Source organism: Gallinula chloropus, assembly GCF_964237585.1.
Source record: "Gallinula chloropus genome assembly, chromosome: 5".
NCBI lineage: Eukaryota > Metazoa > Chordata > Aves > Gruiformes > Rallidae > Gallinula > Gallinula chloropus.
The window spans coordinates 46,478,441-46,495,192 of NC_140090.1; the positions used below are offsets into that span (position 1 = coordinate 46,478,441).

At 57.3% G+C, this 16,752-nt stretch overlaps 1 protein-coding gene across 1 annotated transcript in view; it reads right to left on the reverse strand.

Moving 5' to 3' along the window:
* Positions 1-813: 813 nt before the first annotated feature.
* The window catches only part of CDH23 (cadherin related 23), a gene marked incomplete at its 3' end in the record, with an annotated part of 189,176 nt that continues 173,237 nt past the window's right edge, over positions 814-16,752 (reverse strand). The window contains exons 37-65 of the mRNA XM_084265242.1: positions 15,473-15,653; positions 14,421-14,554; positions 13,942-14,151; positions 13,647-13,754; positions 13,006-13,108; positions 11,981-12,106; positions 11,691-11,894; positions 11,009-11,467; positions 10,054-10,170; positions 9,607-9,831; positions 9,354-9,523; positions 8,932-9,069; positions 8,657-8,776; positions 8,067-8,244; positions 7,067-7,278; positions 6,364-6,558; positions 5,970-6,080; positions 5,640-5,769; positions 5,195-5,458; positions 4,910-5,071; positions 4,549-4,805; positions 4,198-4,295; positions 4,001-4,121; positions 3,750-3,829; positions 3,404-3,444; positions 3,000-3,060; positions 2,469-2,598; positions 2,257-2,379; positions 814-1,143 (exon numbers count right to left, since the gene is read on the reverse strand). Of these exons, the coding sequence (XP_084121368.1) occupies positions 814-1,143; positions 2,257-2,379; positions 2,469-2,598; positions 3,000-3,060; positions 3,404-3,444; positions 3,750-3,829; positions 4,001-4,121; positions 4,198-4,295; positions 4,549-4,805; positions 4,910-5,071; positions 5,195-5,458; positions 5,640-5,769; positions 5,970-6,080; positions 6,364-6,558; positions 7,067-7,278; positions 8,067-8,244; positions 8,657-8,776; positions 8,932-9,069; positions 9,354-9,523; positions 9,607-9,831; positions 10,054-10,170; positions 11,009-11,467; positions 11,691-11,894; positions 11,981-12,106; positions 13,006-13,108; positions 13,647-13,754; positions 13,942-14,151; positions 14,421-14,554; positions 15,473-15,653 (4,788 nt within the window). The remainder of the gene's footprint in view (positions 1,144-2,256; positions 2,380-2,468; positions 2,599-2,999; positions 3,061-3,403; positions 3,445-3,749; positions 3,830-4,000; positions 4,122-4,197; positions 4,296-4,548; positions 4,806-4,909; positions 5,072-5,194; positions 5,459-5,639; positions 5,770-5,969; positions 6,081-6,363; positions 6,559-7,066; positions 7,279-8,066; positions 8,245-8,656; positions 8,777-8,931; positions 9,070-9,353; positions 9,524-9,606; positions 9,832-10,053; positions 10,171-11,008; positions 11,468-11,690; positions 11,895-11,980; positions 12,107-13,005; positions 13,109-13,646; positions 13,755-13,941; positions 14,152-14,420; positions 14,555-15,472; positions 15,654-16,752) is intronic.

Sequence of the window (16,752 nt, forward strand, 5' to 3'; positions counted from 1 at the left end):
CTGAAAGCAAGAGAGAAGGGGAAAGGAAAAAGGGCATAAAAGACACGCATGAGTACTCCCCATCCCAAAAGCCCCTGTTACTGCCAGTCTCTCTCCACATTCAGACATCACGATGCATTTTGGTAAAGCCAGCGAAACTGGTGACATGTCTTCAGTTTGGTTTGGTTTGTTTTGGGGTTGGGTTTTTTTTCTTTGGGGGGGTGTGTGTCTTTCCTTGCTGGAAAGGTGATGTGAATAGCAAACAGACTTGTCTCTCTTCCCTGCGCCACCCTGGGGGGCCCTCCCCATGCCCATCATGGTTGTGGTGTGAGGGTTGCCTTATCCCCAGTCTGCAGCTGGGGATGGATGCTGCAGTGGGACATCATCACCCATCCACACCTTCCTGCACCGTGCCTGCACCCCTGTCCAGCCTGAACTCCTTGGATTCATTTAGCTTTTTTTTTTGGTATCCCTCCCTGTTTGTTGTTTTTCTTTTTTTTATAAAAAAAAAAACTTTCTTTTTTGTTGGTTTTTTTTTTAATAAGAAAAATAAAAAAAATTTAATGCTTTCATGGATAAATGACAGGTGAGTAAAAGCAAACTGGTCCTGAGAGCCCTTTCCCCAGGGGCCAAGCTCTCCACAGATGCTGGAGCAAACCGCACTGGGTGGCCTGGACTCCTTCTGCAGGGGGAAGGGGAGGGGGGGGTTGGGGGAAGAGGCTGAGTGCCGTTTATGGGGTGCCCCCTTGGTCCCCGCCACGGCCCCCCCTGGCCCGTGCTTGGTCCCTGCCAGCCCCGGCATGCCTAGAGGAGCATCACCACCACCGCCCCTTGTCATAACTCGGTGATCTCCAGTGGGCTCTCCATGATCACCTCCCGCATCTTATGCAGGGGGGTGGACTTGGCCGACTCGGTGCGGGCGTTGTGGTCGCTGTAGCCCACGCAGTCAGCGGTCAGAGTTTCCAGCGAGCGGCCCAGCACTTTCTGGTCATCCTCGGGCAAGCTGTTGAGGTCGGAGGCGAGCAGCGTGCCTGTGCTGCCATGCACCACGTGGATGCCATCGGGACCTTTCAGCTCCACGGGCTGCTTGTGTCGGAAGCGCAGGCTGCCCTGGCTGGGGCTGCGCTCCCCCTCCTCCTCCTCCTCCAGCTCCTTCTGGATCAGCTGCAAAAGGTCCACACAGAGCGGCAGAATCACCACTGCGGCCAGAGCGGGTCCTCAGGGGACCTGAAGCAGCCTCAGAGCGTGCTGAGGAGGATCGCTGGCACAATGCCACAATGATGCTCTCCAGCCCCAGAGTTCATTTGTCAATCAGGTGGGTGCCCTGGCTCTGGCACTGGCTGCTGGCTGGGTGGGCAGGTCAGGCAGCAGCCCCCACAGCAGCCAAGGTGGAGTTGGGACCATCAGGGTTAGGACTTGGGGTTGTGTGAGGGTGGTGGGGAGGAGGCAGACAAAGAAAGGAGTTGAGGGAAGGCTGGGTGGGGTGGAGGGGCAAAAGGGCAAGGAGGTGTGGGGCAGAAGGGCCAAAAGGTGTGTCCCAGCACACCTCTCTGTTTGGCCCATCGTGAAGAGGGGGAAAGCTGCAGGAGGAGCTGCTTCTCCCCACACCAGCCCTCCGGCACCAAAACCCTCCATATCAGCCTTTTTTTGCCACAAAATCCTGCTGGCTTGATAAGCTGAGAGGGACAGAGTGGAGGGAAGATCTCCCTGCATATATGCAGGGAGCCACATCATCTTGGTGGCTGTGCCTTTTCTAGGAGATGGGGAGGTGACAGACAGAACACACCATGTGAAGAGGGTGGGAGAGACCCAGGGAGAGGGTGGGAACGCAGCGCCTGGCTCATTTTGGCCAAGTGAGGAACTGAAAAGGGAGACCACCAGGCAACAGCGACCGCGGCCATGGGGAGTGACCGCAGCCAGGAAAACACACTGCATCCCAGAGGGCACAGCAAGCATCTCCCCATGCCCACGCACAACCTGTCTACCTCCGAGACCGAGGAGCGGTCCCCCTGACTGGCGGTGGCCTTATGCACCATCCGCTGGGCAAAGAGCTTTTTCAAGCGCATGTAATCGTCCAGGACCACCTTCAAGAGAGAGCCCTGGGCGGAGGGGGAGAGATGAGAGGGTTACCCGAGGGACACGGTTTGGTTGGAGGGAGGTTGGCCTCATCCCAGCTTTTGTTTCTTTTTTGGGGAGCAACATCACCCCTCCGGTGCCGCAGCCATGAACCTGGAAGGCAGAGCGGTACGAGAAGACCCCCTGCACCCCATTGCTCACCTTGATGGGTCCTTCCCGCATGATCTGCCCCAGCTTGGCGATGTTGTCGTACTCCTGGATGGCTGCTCGCAGGTAGCGGTCGTCCTCGGGCTTGGCCGCGGAGGGCTCTCTCCCGAAGGTCCCCTGTGGAAGGACATAGTGAGGAGGTGCTGAGGAGGTGGTGTGGGCAGTGGATGTTGGCAGGAGGGGTCACAGCAGGGGCCACGGCTCACGTGGGTGCGGGCAGGGCTGTTCCAGAGGTCAGTGATCTCACTCAGGTTCTCCGGCAGGTCATCTTCATGCTCCGCCTGCGCAGCCAGCTCCATGTTCCTGCAGAAGGGGTCCAGCCACACTGGGTTGGCCCTGCTTGGGGGAAGACGAACAGCCCTCAATGCAGGCAAAGAGCAGCTGAAAAACCCAGCAGCCATCCTAACCCCAAGCCAGAGCTCGGTCGCTGAGGTTGCACAGCCTCCCCCTGCCCTGTGCAGACAGCTGCTCTCAATCCAGATGTGCGTGGGCACCCATCATCTTTGCTTACCCCAAGCCAGCTGCTATTGGCAGAGATGCAGGAGAAAGCACAAGGCCTTTTGGCTTTGAAAGCCCTCAGGGGCAAGCACTCATGCCAGAGACAGAGTTATGGCCCAATGTAGAGCGCGGGGGCATGGTGTCTCCACCTCCTGTGCAAACCCAGTGGAGCAGCCTGTGCTCTCCCAGGAGCAGCCTGTGGTCCCATGAGGTAGCAGTGTGGAGAGGGGAAAACTCACCCATCAAAGGAGTACTTGTTGGTGTTCGGCATGTCCATGATGTCCATGAAGCCTCTGTTACCTGCAAAAGGCAGGCACAGGGGTTACAGGGCGACATATGGTGGGGGGATGAGCACTGATCCAGCCTGGCTGAGGGGATGGGGTGGCACTTCTTTATCTGGGAGGGAAACTCAGGGACCAAAAAGTGACAGGAGAACCATGCTGGGGATGCAGCTGATGATGTGGAGCCTGGATGCTGAGGAAAGCCTCCTGCCATTGCACCTTGATGGGCAGGATGGCTTCTGTTTTACAGACTGCTAACATTCCCTGCATCCCTCCTCTGTCCCCACAACCCGTGTACCCTCTTCGTGCTGTCTGTGCACCCTGCCCTCTCACGCAGCCGGCACACCCCAAACACTGCTCACCGGTGGAGCCGGCCACTATGGCTTTCAGTTTCCTCTTGTGTCTGCGGAAAGAAGGAGCAAACCAAGGAAGAAATTCAGGAGGATGCTCCAAAGGAAATGGGGACACAGATTGACAATAACCCTGTGAACACCCCCCCTGTCTGTAAGGACAGTGACCTTGGTGGGCAGAGGCAGTGTCAGCACTAAACCAATTGTATTTTGAGGCAATTCCTGAGCTTGGGCTGAGCCCCACCACAGTAAGCTGTGGGATGCTGATGCCCTCCTTCACTTGCTGGCACTGCCAGGTGAGTCCCTCTGGCCCGTGGGGACATGATGGCTGTCGAGATATTGCTCAGGCATTACTCACACTGTCCGGTAGTACCAGTTCATGAGGATGAAGAGCATGGCAGCCAGGAAGAGCAGGACAGCCAGCACAATGATTGCCATCTGGGAGAGACAGAGGGGTTGTGGCAACCTCTAGCACAGAGCCAGGAACCAGCAGTGGGCACCCATCCAAAATTGCTTGGGTGAAACATCTCTCCAGGCCATGGAGGATGGGGATGGATATCACCCCCTCTGCAAGCAGTAGCCATCTCCAGCCCCCAGGTGGGCCATTACCTGAAGAGCTGAGAGGTCGTCTGGGGCCCGGGCTGTGATGGCAGGCTGCACATCCAGCACATTGTAGTTCCTGAAAAGGTTCCTCAGCTGCTCCTTGTTCTCATCTATCATCTGAATCACCCTGGGAAGAGAAAGGGTGCTTGGGCATCTTGATATCAGTGAGGGTCCTGCAGGACTCAAGGGGCCAGGTGGCATACCGTTCCACGTCCAGGATGCGGTTGGTCTCTCTGTTCACCACGTGAATCAGCAGCTCTGTCTGTGCAAAGTTCACTCGACCTTTCTTGTCAACATGGAACTGGGGAGAGACAGCAAAGTCTGGAGTGTGGAAGAGGTGTCTCCTCCCGGGGCACCTCCCAAGCATGCCCTGAGGTACACTTGCCTGGCAAGACACCCTCAAGTCTGGCAGGGGGTTGGTCTGGGCCCCATTGATACACCCCAGGCTGGGGTGTATCCATCGTCATCAGAGTTCAGGGGTACCCACAGTTTAGACAGATGGGGCACTCTCAAAGGAGGCTTCCCAAGCAGCATGTGGAAGGGTGGATGGCTACCTGCACATCATCTGTGTTGACAATGGCACCCGTGATGTTGGAGAGCAGGCTGATGAACTCCTCCTCGAACTGCCTGACCTTGTCTGGGATCTCGTTGATGATGATTTTGACCCTTTGGTCATCTCGCAGGATGTAAATCCCCACGATGGCTGTGTCGTTGTGGCCCACCAGGTCAGAGGCCATGATGTCCACTACGAAGTAGCCGGGGTTGTAGGCCGTGAAGAGGTCAAATGTTCGCAAGATCCCATCAAGGGTTCCTGGGGGGAAGGATGGTCACAAGCCCAGGATTAGCGGCCCTGACCAAGTCTTTGGTCATAGGGATGCCTCTGGGCATGGCCCCTGAGGTCTGCAAGGTACACACCAATGCTGAAGATGTTGGCCACCTCCTCGGAGTCATTGGAGTGCTGCTTGATGTAGCGGATACCCAAGATGTTGTACAGGACCAGGCTGTTATTGCCCACATCAGCGTCCACCGCGACGACCCTAATCAGCTCTGACCCTACCTTGGCATCAGTGGCAACCCCTTTGAGAGAGAAAAGGGATGGAGACATGGGGCGGGGCTGGCTCTTGCAATCCCTCCACCCGTCTAGATCTTCCTCAGAGCATCTCCAGCTCTGAGTAGCCCCAGACCCCCGGCACCCCTTACCCGCCGTGTATTCCGACTTGGTGAACTGGGGGGACTGATCATTGATGTCATCCAGGAAGATCCGCACCTCCTGAAGGGTCAGGTCCTCACTAAGGTCCCAGGGCTGGGCTCTGCCTGCCCGCTGGCCCCGGGGAGGGGACCAGTTCCTCTGGCTGGACGCTTTGACGATGATGGAGTGGTATGGCTCCTTCTCCCGATCCAGGTCTCTCAGGACCTGCAGCTTGCCCTCCCGGCTCAGATGGAAGTTGCTCTCCCGGTTCCCAGCTGGGTGCAGAAAGGGGGCCCCAATTAGTCCCCTATGGGTTTGGCATTTCTGAAATGCCACCTCGCCCGTTGGCCAGAGCAGAAACGTGTCGAGGAGGTGATGGGAGCAACGCAAAGCCTTGGCAAGGGATGTGCAGGGGGACACACAGAGCTGCCCAACCCCTGCCCACTTGGCACCCACCTGCTATGAAGTAGTAAACGATGGCATTGGAGCCCTCATCTGCGTCCACCGCCCCAGTGATGTTCCCCACCACGGTGCCTGGCTGCGAGTGCTCGGGGACAGAGAGTGCCTGGTACTGGGGACTGTCCCGCTGATGGAGACGCCAGGAGAAGGGAGGGTTATGAGCACTGGGGTGGCTTTTATTGGGTTTGCTTTGAGAGACTAAAAGCAGACAAATCCCATCATGCTCCCTGCTGTGGTGATGCTCAGCTCCATCACACATGCTCACCAGCATCCCCATCCCTGCACCCCCCCCCGCCATGAAAGGTCCCCTCCTTCTTGGTGCCTTACAGGTGGCCTGAGGAAGATGGGCTCATTGTCATCGATGTCATCAAGTGCGACCTGGAGGGGCTGCATGGTCTCGTAAGCTGGCTGTCCCTGGTCACAGGCTACAATGATCAGCTGGGGAAGAGAGGTAAAAACGCTGTCCTGGGCAAAGCCAGGCAGCCCAGGAGACATCGCTGAGGTGGGGGCAGAGGGGACAGTCGAGGAGGATTTTGGGGGCAGGGATTAGCAGGAGTTGACCCACCAGGATGACCCACCAGTCTAACCACCCAGTTTCACATCTGTGGCAGCTGACCCTGTATCCACGCCACATCGCTAGCATCCCCCCCAGCCCTTCACTGCACCTGCAGCCTCAAGGACCACCCTGACCACCCCGTGGGCATGCTGCTGCCTGGCTCACATTGTACACCGCCTGCTTCTCCCGGTCCAGCCGCATGGCCGTCTGGATCAGCCCGCTGACTGCGTCGATGCTGAAATACTCCCAGTCTTTGTTCCCCGCTCCTGTTTTCAGCAGGTTGTAGAGCACCGCTCCGTTGAGGCCCTCGTCTTTGTCCATGGCATAGACCTCGTAGACATTGGACCGCAGGGGGATCTCCTGCTTGCACACGTGCAGCTCCTCAGCCCCCAACCATTGCAGGCAAGCCTCCTGCTCCCCTTGCCCCTGCAAACCCCGTCTGCTGCCCAAAACCCAGCACAGAGCCATATTTCCCTTTCCCAGAAGTGGTTGCTTCATGTACATGCTCAGGACTGTCTGAGCCAAGCCTGACTTCCCAGAAAGGGGACCATCTCAAATGTCAGTGTTTCAGGTCTTGTTTATAATGAGGTTTGGCACATGGTGACTAGCTGTTTCCTAATTCTGCATGCTCCTGGGGTTTCTGTTCCCCAAAGCTGTCCCAACAGCCTCTTCGCCTATGGAGAGGGGCTGCTGTTGACCATCCAGCCCCATGACCCAAACCTTCTTGCCATGCGTTAAATCAAAGTCTTATTTCATCCCTGGTAGAGATGGAGATTGGATTCTGCTGCTGGTAGGCAGCAGGACTCCCGGACACGGTCTTGGTGTGCTGTGACACCCCCCACCCCCGGCTCTATCTCACGGGATCTACCTCCTTGATGTGCAGGATGGTGCCGTTGGGTGGGCGGATGAAGACGGGGCGGTTGTCATTGATGTCGATGACCTCCACGTGGAGCATGGTGGTCCCCCAGAGAGGGGGGCTACCCTTGTCCGTGGCCACCACAGTCAGGTTGAACCTCTCATAGGACTGCAAGCGACGCTGGGATGTGACGAGCCCAGATATTTTATTGATCTTGAAAGCCTCTGGGGGCAGAAAAAAATCCCCATCTATCACTTGGGACACTTGTCACCAAATAAGTTACAGTTAGAAGCCAGTATATCAGTATACTGCTCCCCTCAGTGGTGGGAAATCTGTGATGGGGTGATAGATTGGAGCTGGCTGCACAAGGCCAGGGGTGCAGATGCTCTCAGAGTGCCGTTTCAGAGTATCCCTGCCTGTTGCTGACTCCCTGCCACCGAGCAATGACAAGGGCCAACCCTGGCTGTGTTTCTCCTGCCCAGGTGAGATACACCAGCCGGGACAGTGCAGTGGTCAGAGAAGCTTACGGGTCTCAGGAAGGTGAAGTTTCTGCCCTTTCCCTCTATGTTTACACTGGCTTTTGCTTGGTTCCCATCACTCCTGAAATCACTGGATTTCAGGCTCTATTACTATCCACCATGACCTCCCGGTTCTTCCTGGCTTTCCTCTGGAACACTGAGTTTGCCCCAAGACATTCACATGGATAGGAAGTCCTGCTGGGGTGGGGGAGACGAGAGGACAAGTCAAGGCTGGGCTGCAGGATGAGGGAGAGCAAAGGTGTTGCACGCCATGCCTTGAGGAACTGGGAACTGTGGAGCAATAGTGAAAGCTCCATGCTTTCGCTACTGGTTTTGGTATTGCACATGGGAGTGCATGCACTCCCCCACTCCAAACCAGCTGCAGGATATGGGCTGTAGGCTTGGCTGGCCCCTACATCTCTTTCAATTGTTCCTCATGGTAACCTTCTCCCCTGGGAAGCAGGTCCCCACCCCCAACCACCACAAGCACCAACCTGCTCCAGGCCCCTCGATGCTGTATGTCACTATGCCATTGTCCCCTTCATCCAGGTCGGTTGCAGTCATGGTGATCACTGAGGTCCCTGCTGGCTCATTCTCATAGACGCTGGTGCTGAACTGGCTCTTGCTGAACTGTGGTCTGAAGTCATTGATGTCCAGGACTGTGATCAGCACCTTTGACAAAGCACAGCCAGGTGACAGGAGGCTGGAGACAGCCCGGGGTGGCTGTCGCCCTGCCGTGACCCATGGCTCTGTTGCAGGAGCGCATGGTGCCCTTCCTGCTATTTGTTTGCTCTGCTAGCCCAATTCCTGCCTCCAACAATGGGGCCCACTGCGGCTGGGGCACCCATTCACACCAGAGACAATAGCATCCTCCCTCTCCTGCCCCTCCTGCTCCATCCCCTCCCGCTGATGTGCTGTCCCTGTGACACAAAGCCCCCTGCACTGTCCACCCCACAGCTACTGGGGTCATCTGCTCTTCCTTCTACCTAATTCCTCCACAGAGCCTGCTGGGGAGGGAAGCCAGAGGTTTAGCACCTTCTTTCTGGGGACCACCACATGAAGGGTGGTGGGAGGAGAGGCCTACCTGCACGGAGTTCTCTCGACGGTTACTGGAGACATCCCCAGGGTTGTCTCTGGCCACAGCTGTCAGTGTGTAGTGATCCTTCTTCTCCCGGTCCAGAGTTGACAGGATGTAGATGTCACCCTGCAGCACACAGAGACCTTCAGGTGGATCTTGTCAACAGAGCTGGTACTCGAGAAGAGGCAGAAGGTGAGGTGGGGGAGCAAGGCACACGGTGTGACCTTCTCAGCCTCCCCTCCCTTTCCCCACCTCTGTTCCAGCCTTGGTTGGCTCCTTACCGTGTTGGGATTTATCCCAAACTTGCCCTCTCCATCCTGCAGGCTGTACTGGATGAGAGCAAAACGCCCAGAGTCTGCATCTGTGGCCTTGACCCTCAGGATGACTGTCCCCAATGGCACGTCCTCAAAGACAGCTTTCTGCAAGCAAAGGGGGCAGGCAGGATCGGTTGCTGCCTCACTTGCTGTTTTAGTGAGCAGCAACCAAGGGTGCAGGGTGGCACTCAGGGGTGGACACAGCTGGACCCAGAACAAGATGTCCGCACTGATTACATGGGTGAGTCGACCATCTTCTTCAGATGGTTCAGGAACAGGCAGAGGGAAGAGAAGGTGTCCCTGGAGAACGCCCCAGCTCTGTGCCCATCCTTTCTGGGCACACACTGCCCAGCCCCACACGGACTGGGGATGGGGGGGGCCCAGCTCACCTGGTAGGATGGCTGGGTGAAAATGGGGTTGTTGTCATTGATGTCCACTATCTGGAGGTACACGGGGATCTCAGCGGATCTGCGGGGAGAGCCGTTGTCGGAAGCTCGGATGGTGAAGTTCAGCCATTGCACCTCTTCGTAGTCCACCGTTGTGTTGGCCACGACCTTCCCTAGAGGATGGCAGACCCTGAAATGAGAAACCTGTCCCAGGCCACCAACCTGCCCTGGACACCCACGTTCCCAAGCCACCAACCTGCTGATGGGTCTTCAAGACAGGCATAACCTTCCAGGGAGAGATTCAGCAGCTCGTAGGTGATCTGCCCATTGGCACCTTTGTCTGGGTCCACTGCTGAGATGGAGATGAGTGTGGTGCCCTGTGGGGCTCCCTCCAGGATCCTCTCGGTGAAATAGGTGACCCCAAAGGGGCGGAAGCGAGGAGTGTTGTCATTGACATCCAAGACGTTGACTGTCAGTTTGGCTGTGGTGGAGACCACAGGGGAAGAGAAGAGGAAGAGGGCGAGTGAAGAAGAGAAAGGATGGGAGAAAGGAAATCTACTGGGAGCTGGTCCAAGACTGCTCCCGCTGGGAATGTTGCCAGTCAGGATGGAGAGGGAGGTGGGAGAGCTGGAGGCTTCCCAGAAGCTGTGCTAGTGCTGTGCCAGTCCTGGCCCCATGCTGCCTGGCAGGAGCCCACACTTACCATTGGGCACGCTGACCGAGCGGTCGATGACTTCGCTGGCGTTGTCATGGACGGAGATGGTGACCTCGTAGGTGGCCACCAGTTCCCGGTTGAGGGGGGTTTTGATCTTCACAGCTCCTGGGAACCCCAAAAAGATGGGGGTCACAGGACGTGCCTGTGCACTCCGCACTGAGGACCCTTGTCAGATTGGCTGCACCCTATGCTGCACTTGCCGTCCTGCCTCTCCCCAAAGGCTAAAGACACTCGACAGCTACAGGAGGAGATGATTTCTCCCTCCCCGTGCTCTCCACCTCCTGCCTTCCTGCCTGCTCCGCTGTGCCCAGCAGAGTAGGTCTCATGCTGCCTCAGCTGGGGTAAGGGTTTGGCTTGTGCAGACAAGTGGGACTTGGGGGCCACCACTGCTGCATGACCCCATGTGCCACAGCTCAGCACCTTTAGGAGCCTTGTCCTGTGTCCAACACAAAGGCGTTTTCCTTCCCGGATCAGTCCTGTGCTTCCAAAAAAGATGCGGGGAGCTCTGGGCTCTCCTTCCTCAGGGGTAGACCTCACCACTTACCCCAGAGGTGCTCCCCTACAACCCCCCAAGGAGGGTGCCTGCGTCCGGTCTGCCAAGGCTGAGCAGCCCCCAGCCCACAACGGAGCCACCTGCAATGGTGATGGGTGAGATGGGGGGAGGTGGTGGATGGCACGGAGAGGGAAATGAGCACGGACACCGAAACAAACCTGGCAGGCTGAGAGCCGGGAAAGGAAGGAAAGAAAAGAGTTAGTTAGGTCAGTTGGGTGGGGAGGAGAGGACAAGACAGCCAGAAGAGGAAAGCAGGGAGGCAGGACTGGAGCATCATCTCCCTGTGCCTCAGAGACCTACCTCCAGGCAGAGAAGAAGAAGAAGAAAAAGGAGCAGCAGAAGCAAGGAGAGGGGTCCATGCTGCCCGTACCACCCTTCTCGCTTTCCTACCTGTCCTAAAATCCACCGTGAATGCTCCTTGCTGGTCAGGTACCAGTGCATCTGTGTCATCACGGGCCACGATCTCCAGCAGGTAGTACTCCAGGCGGGGGTGGAGGTCCCGGTCGATGGCAGTCACCTCAGCCACCACAGTGCCAGGGGCAGCAGATTCAGGGATGCTGACCGTCTGGATAGGGTTGATGAACTCAGGCCGGCAGTCGTTGACATCATCGATGAAGATGTTGACAGTGGCGGTGCCTGAGAGTGCTGGCGTGCCCTGGTCCACAGCCACCACTGTCAGGCGGTAGGCATCCCGCTCCTCCCGGTCGATGCTGATATTGGCCACACGGATCACCCCTGTGGCGGTGTCGATCAGGAACCTGTCCTGGCCACCGCCCTCAATGCGGTAATCCAGTTGCTGGTTGAGGCCGCTGTCAGCATCTGTGGCCATCACCTGGAGGACGGAGAAGCCTGGAAAAGGGGGTACACAGTCCTCTCAAGCGAGGGCTGGAGAGCAGTGGCAACAAGCCCCTGGTCCCAAGGCAAAACCTGTCAAGTAACATGAGCAGTTCTGATTCCCCATTTTTCCCTTCAAACCCATCCTGGCCAGCGCTGACACTGGGAGCTGGATCTCCACAGCCTCCCAGGTGTCCCCACTGTCCACTCACACACCCAGTCCCGACCCTCTCCTGACCTGGGGGGCTGTTTTCCCGCAGCCGTACTGTAACAGATGCTGGCTGGAAGATGGGTCGATTGTCATTATCATCCAGGATGGTCACCACCAGGCCGGCGGTGCTGTTCAGGCCCCCAATATCACAAGCCACCAGCGTGAGCTCCAGGCAAGGGTCCAGCAAAGCCTCTCGGTCTATCATAGCACCGGGCTTCACTGAAACAACACCTAGACAAAGGGAAAAGCCCAGTGACAGACCCCATGGCTGCCTGGTGGCTCTGGGCTGGAGCTGGGGACCTGCCAAAGCATCCCACCTGTCCTGTTGTTGATAATGAAGAGGTCCAGGGATGCCTCTAGGAGTTGGTAGGTCACCACGGCGTTGCTGCCCTGGTCATTGTCCAGAGCTAGGATAGGTCCATTGAGCACTGTGACTGGAGTCCCTGGATGGGATGACAAGAGTTAGAGAGGGTCGTGGCCCCCTGCAGAGCACGCCCCCATCCCATCCCCCTCCCACCCCGGTGATGCATGAGGGACTGCAATGAATGGATGGAGGAGGTGACAGAGTGGGGCCTCGCGGGGCATGAGGCAGCGGGGGGGGGGTGGCTGCTGCAGCCTTGCAGACCGACTCGCGAGACCCAGACGAGGAGGTGGGACATCCGGCTAAAAACAAACAAACAGACACATCTGTCAGAGGGGTGGCACCCGCACCCTGCCACTGAGGGCATCCCCCGGAGGCACCCAAACCCCTCGCCTGGGATGTCCCTTGGTGGTGGGACAGGGAAGTACCTGAGGTCTTGGAGCAGGGGGTGATTTAAAAGGCAAGAAGGCAGGGGAAAAAAAAATACCCAAATGGGAAAAAAGGGGATTATTTCTAGCTCTTTGGCTGGGAAATGTCTGCTTGTACAGTCTGGATTGTTTAATCTCTAAACCCTGGCGCAAGGTAGCTCCAGGTGCTTGTGAAGGATAAGTGGCACCAGGGGACATTGGGAAGGTTGATGCCCTCAAGGCTGCCCCCAGGGTTCAGCTCAAACCACAGGCATGTCTTGCTGCTGTCCCAAAAACCAGAAACCAGTCCCAAATAGGGCTGGTTTCTCACAAGGTTGTGCCTGACCTGTGCCAGGAAGGGTTGCCACCAGGAGCATGGACCAAAGCCACGGTGTCCTCAAGACTGGCCTTCCCAGGTGGTTGGCAGGAGTTCCTCATACTCATGTCCCTGTCCCACCGCACTCTTTCTCTCCTTAGCATTATGTCTCCTCCATGGTGCCCAGGACACACCTCCCCTCACCTGGCCCCAAAGGGAGTCTCTGGGAGCCATGTAAGGGAGCAAAGAGAGACCTACCTGGAGGCAAGTTCTCCATCACCTCAGCTTGGTAGGAGCTCTGGGTGAAGAGGGGGCGGTTGTCATTCTCATCTGCTATGGAAATGACTAGCAGGTCAAAATCCTAAAGGAAAAGGGGGACAAGAGAGCGATGACCGCAATGTCCTTTTCTCAGATCACCTCCTGCTGCCAGCTTGGTGCTGGTCACAGCAGACATGATGCTGTGCTCCCCGGATCAAGCTGGGGGGGGTCTGTGGGGACCCTCACCCAGGGCTGGGTATCCCTTCCCAGACTGCACGCTGAAGGGTGTGATGTGGGAGGGACATCTTGGCAGGACCAAAGGATGCTCTGTAGTCGTTGTCCTGCTCTTCAGCCCAACTTTTGCCCCACCTTCCATGACATCTACAGCTGTCACATGGACTCAGCATGGGATGCTCGACTTGCCCTAAATCCTACTGTTCTGTTCTCTGATGGGGAGGGGGGGTGCAGGCCCCTCCTTGTGACCCCCAGATGCTTTTGGGGGATGAGGCTGCTCTCAGAAATGCTGTGGGTAAATGCACCACCTGTCTATGACCATGGCAGGAACCCCTTCTGCCCCAGCACTCACCCCTCCCCACCCTGCTCCCTGTGTCACTGGAGGCCCCAGCGGTGTCTGCAATTACCCGCCTGGCATTGCGTATGTTCTCAGGGTTGTCCTTCACTGTGATGGTCAGCCTGTATTCCGCCACCCGCTCCCTGTCCAGCGGGCGATTTACGTAGACGATGCCACTCTACAGAGAAAAATATGGAAAACATGGGCACAAGGGACACTGGGGGAATCTCCTGCCAGGGCAGGGTGAGGGAAGGCAGCCCAGGGTGCCCAGGCAAAGCAGGGTTCCTGAGCCAGGGGTGCCCACCCTCCACATCCCAGCATCCCACCCCCCTGCTGCAAGGTGGCTGCGATCCCCGGGGTCATACGGTGCTGTTGATGTAGAAGGCATTCTCCGTGTTGCCCGATGTTATGTCAAAGGTCAGGAGGGCATTTGGCCCCTTATCTGCATCCCGGGCGAGGATGCGGGTGACGAAGCTGGAGACGAGGGCGTTCTCGCTGAGGGTGATGTTCATCGGGAGGTTGAGGAGCACGGGGTCATTATCGTTGATGTCCAGCACACGGACACCCACTAGGATCTGCCAGGTAGAAAAGCGGTGCAGGCACATGGCACCTATTCCCATCCCTCCCATCCCTTTTTGCGCACACCCCCCTCCACAACAGGAGGTGGCCATCTCCACTCAGCCCACTGCCATCCTGGGGATGGAAGTGTCGGGGACAAGGGGAAGGAGGAGGAGGGGAGGACAGTAAAGGCAGAGGAGACCCCGAGGAAGGAGATGGGGATAGGGGACGGCACCCCGCAGCCTGCCGCCCACCCCCCCCCCCCATGCTGCTTTGTGGGACTCACCGTGGAGCTGAGAGGGGGCACTCCCCGGTCCCGAGCAGCGATGGTAAGGTTGTAGAAGGGGATGTTCTCACGGTCCAGCTCAGCATCCTTCCGCACTCGCAGCTCCCCTTCCACTGGGGAGATCACAAACTCCCCTGTCAGAGACAGCGGGAGCTCTAACTTGTGCTGTGCCACTGCGAGAGGCTCAGCTCCCCAGGGGGACGACTTGTTTCAGAGCTGGGGGAGAGCCATCGTGGCAAGTTTGGGGATGCCAGCCCCCATGCCCCATTGCTGCAGACATGGGAGGATGGTGGGCAGCTGGTTTCTCTCCTGGATGCAGCCCCGGGTAGCAGCAGGAGCAGGGCATGGGCTGAATGGCCAAGGAAGAGGTGCCAAGCCTTTCTGAACATGCCAACAGCCCCCTAAGCACCCACCCATGCCCCACGGTGGCCAGCGCCAGGGTGGGCTACAGGGCACGGACCCCTTCCCACCATGAGCTGAGGGGGTGCGTTGTGGTTGTTCTGGAAAAGCTTTGCAGCAGGATCAGCTTGGAGATGGGACAGGGCTCTGCTTTCCAGACACACCGGTGCTGAAGTCCCACCGCTCACAGAGGGACAGGGGTATATCCCCATGGCTGGGCATGCTCACGGCTCAGCTGCCACCAGCTCTGGGCTGCTGGTGGGGCTGGAGCTTAGGTTTCATTCCATGGCACTGAGCAGCTTGGTCTCCAAATACCCTGCCAGCCCCAGGGGGGTGAGGGGACAGGGCCACGCATGTGCAGCTCTTGCTTTCTCTTTCTGCTGTCTGGGTTTTTTTTTGCCTTTTTTAATTTGTTTGCCTTTACTGTTCAACAGTTCCCCCCTCCTCTCCCCACACCTCCCCATCCCCAGTACCTTGCACAAGCCCCTGGCCACCCCTTTAGCTGGACAAAAAGAGGTTAATTTTGTGTTGTGCAAAACAGGATTTCCTGGTATCGAAAGAAGGTTTCCGCCCGTGCTCTCGCCAGCTCCTGCAAGCCAGGTTCCTCCACGGGGCAGCCAGGAGAGGTGATGCCCCCCCACACCCCCGCTCACCGAGGGGGTCCCCAGCGATGATGCTGTACTCCACTTGCCCGCTGGGTCCCGAGTCACCATCATGGGCCAGGAAGGTCCAGACGCGAGGGCCAGGCTGCCCTTCCGTGACATCAAAGGGACCCTCGTAGGGTCGAGGGAAGGTGGGGCAGTTGTCGTTGATGTCGTTGAGGTTCACCAGCACCTGCAGTCAGGGTGAGAAGGGTGTGTGTGGAGGGGGGTGCAGTGAGAGGAGAGGGATGGGAGGGGGAACTGGCCCACTGGCCGTGAGCAGTGGGAAGCCATCGACAGGTGACATTGCAGAACACCCCCCTATTTCTGGCTTTGCTGGGTTCACCAAACATCCAGCTCACAGCTCAGAGACTCGAACTCAGCTATTCCTGGTCATGCCCAACCTACATGTCACTATGGAGCTCCAACCACAGAGGTAGGGCCCTTTTCAACTTCCAGCCACGGATTGTGAGGGAGAAGTCACTGCAAAAGCCAAACATTCTCCATATTCACACACTGAAACCCAAGATAGTTAGAGAAAAAAACCCACAGATGTGGACTTGACCATCAAAGCCACCAGTCTGGAGAGGCCTGAACTCCACAGGACACTTGCTCACCAAGGCCTTTGTTCCTAATGCTGAGTAAAGGCTGAAAAATCTGCAGCTTGTGTCCTCACTCCAACACAGACCACCACTGACATTGCTGGCCCGTTCTGCCTCTCGGCATTCCTTCCTACCATGCACTTAGCGGGCCAGAAGTCAGTCTTACAGATCTCAGATGGGAAAAGCATCCACAGTTCCCAGACAGGGCGGACCTTGGGGCTGCTGTCGAAGCTGGGGATCCAAGGCCTTCGAGTCCTGGGTTGGAAAGGAGTCATACCACAAAGAAAGATGCTTATGTGCCTCCGGACCATACCGAAAACAGGGTTATCCCTTTGCTTTGGGGAACTTGCACAGAGGAAGGGCCGTACTGGGGAGGACATTCTCTGGTGGCTAATAAGAGGTTAAGCCTTGGTGGTGCAAGTAGTGATGAGAAAACGAGGAGCTGTCTGATCCCCTGGGTTAAAGGACAGCAAAATCCATCAGATGGGCATTTGTTACTGGCTAAATCTAACCTTTGCAGAAGAGCGTATCTGAGCCTCTGCTCTGTCTCCTAGCAGTGGGGAAAACAAACACTGGCACGCCTTATCAGGGGGATGGATTTCCCATCGCTTGGGATCTTCATCCCTCCACCTCCTCCTAAGAGCTATGTTTTCCTACGGTGCTGGAACAGATCCCCCAGCCTGTGTAGGG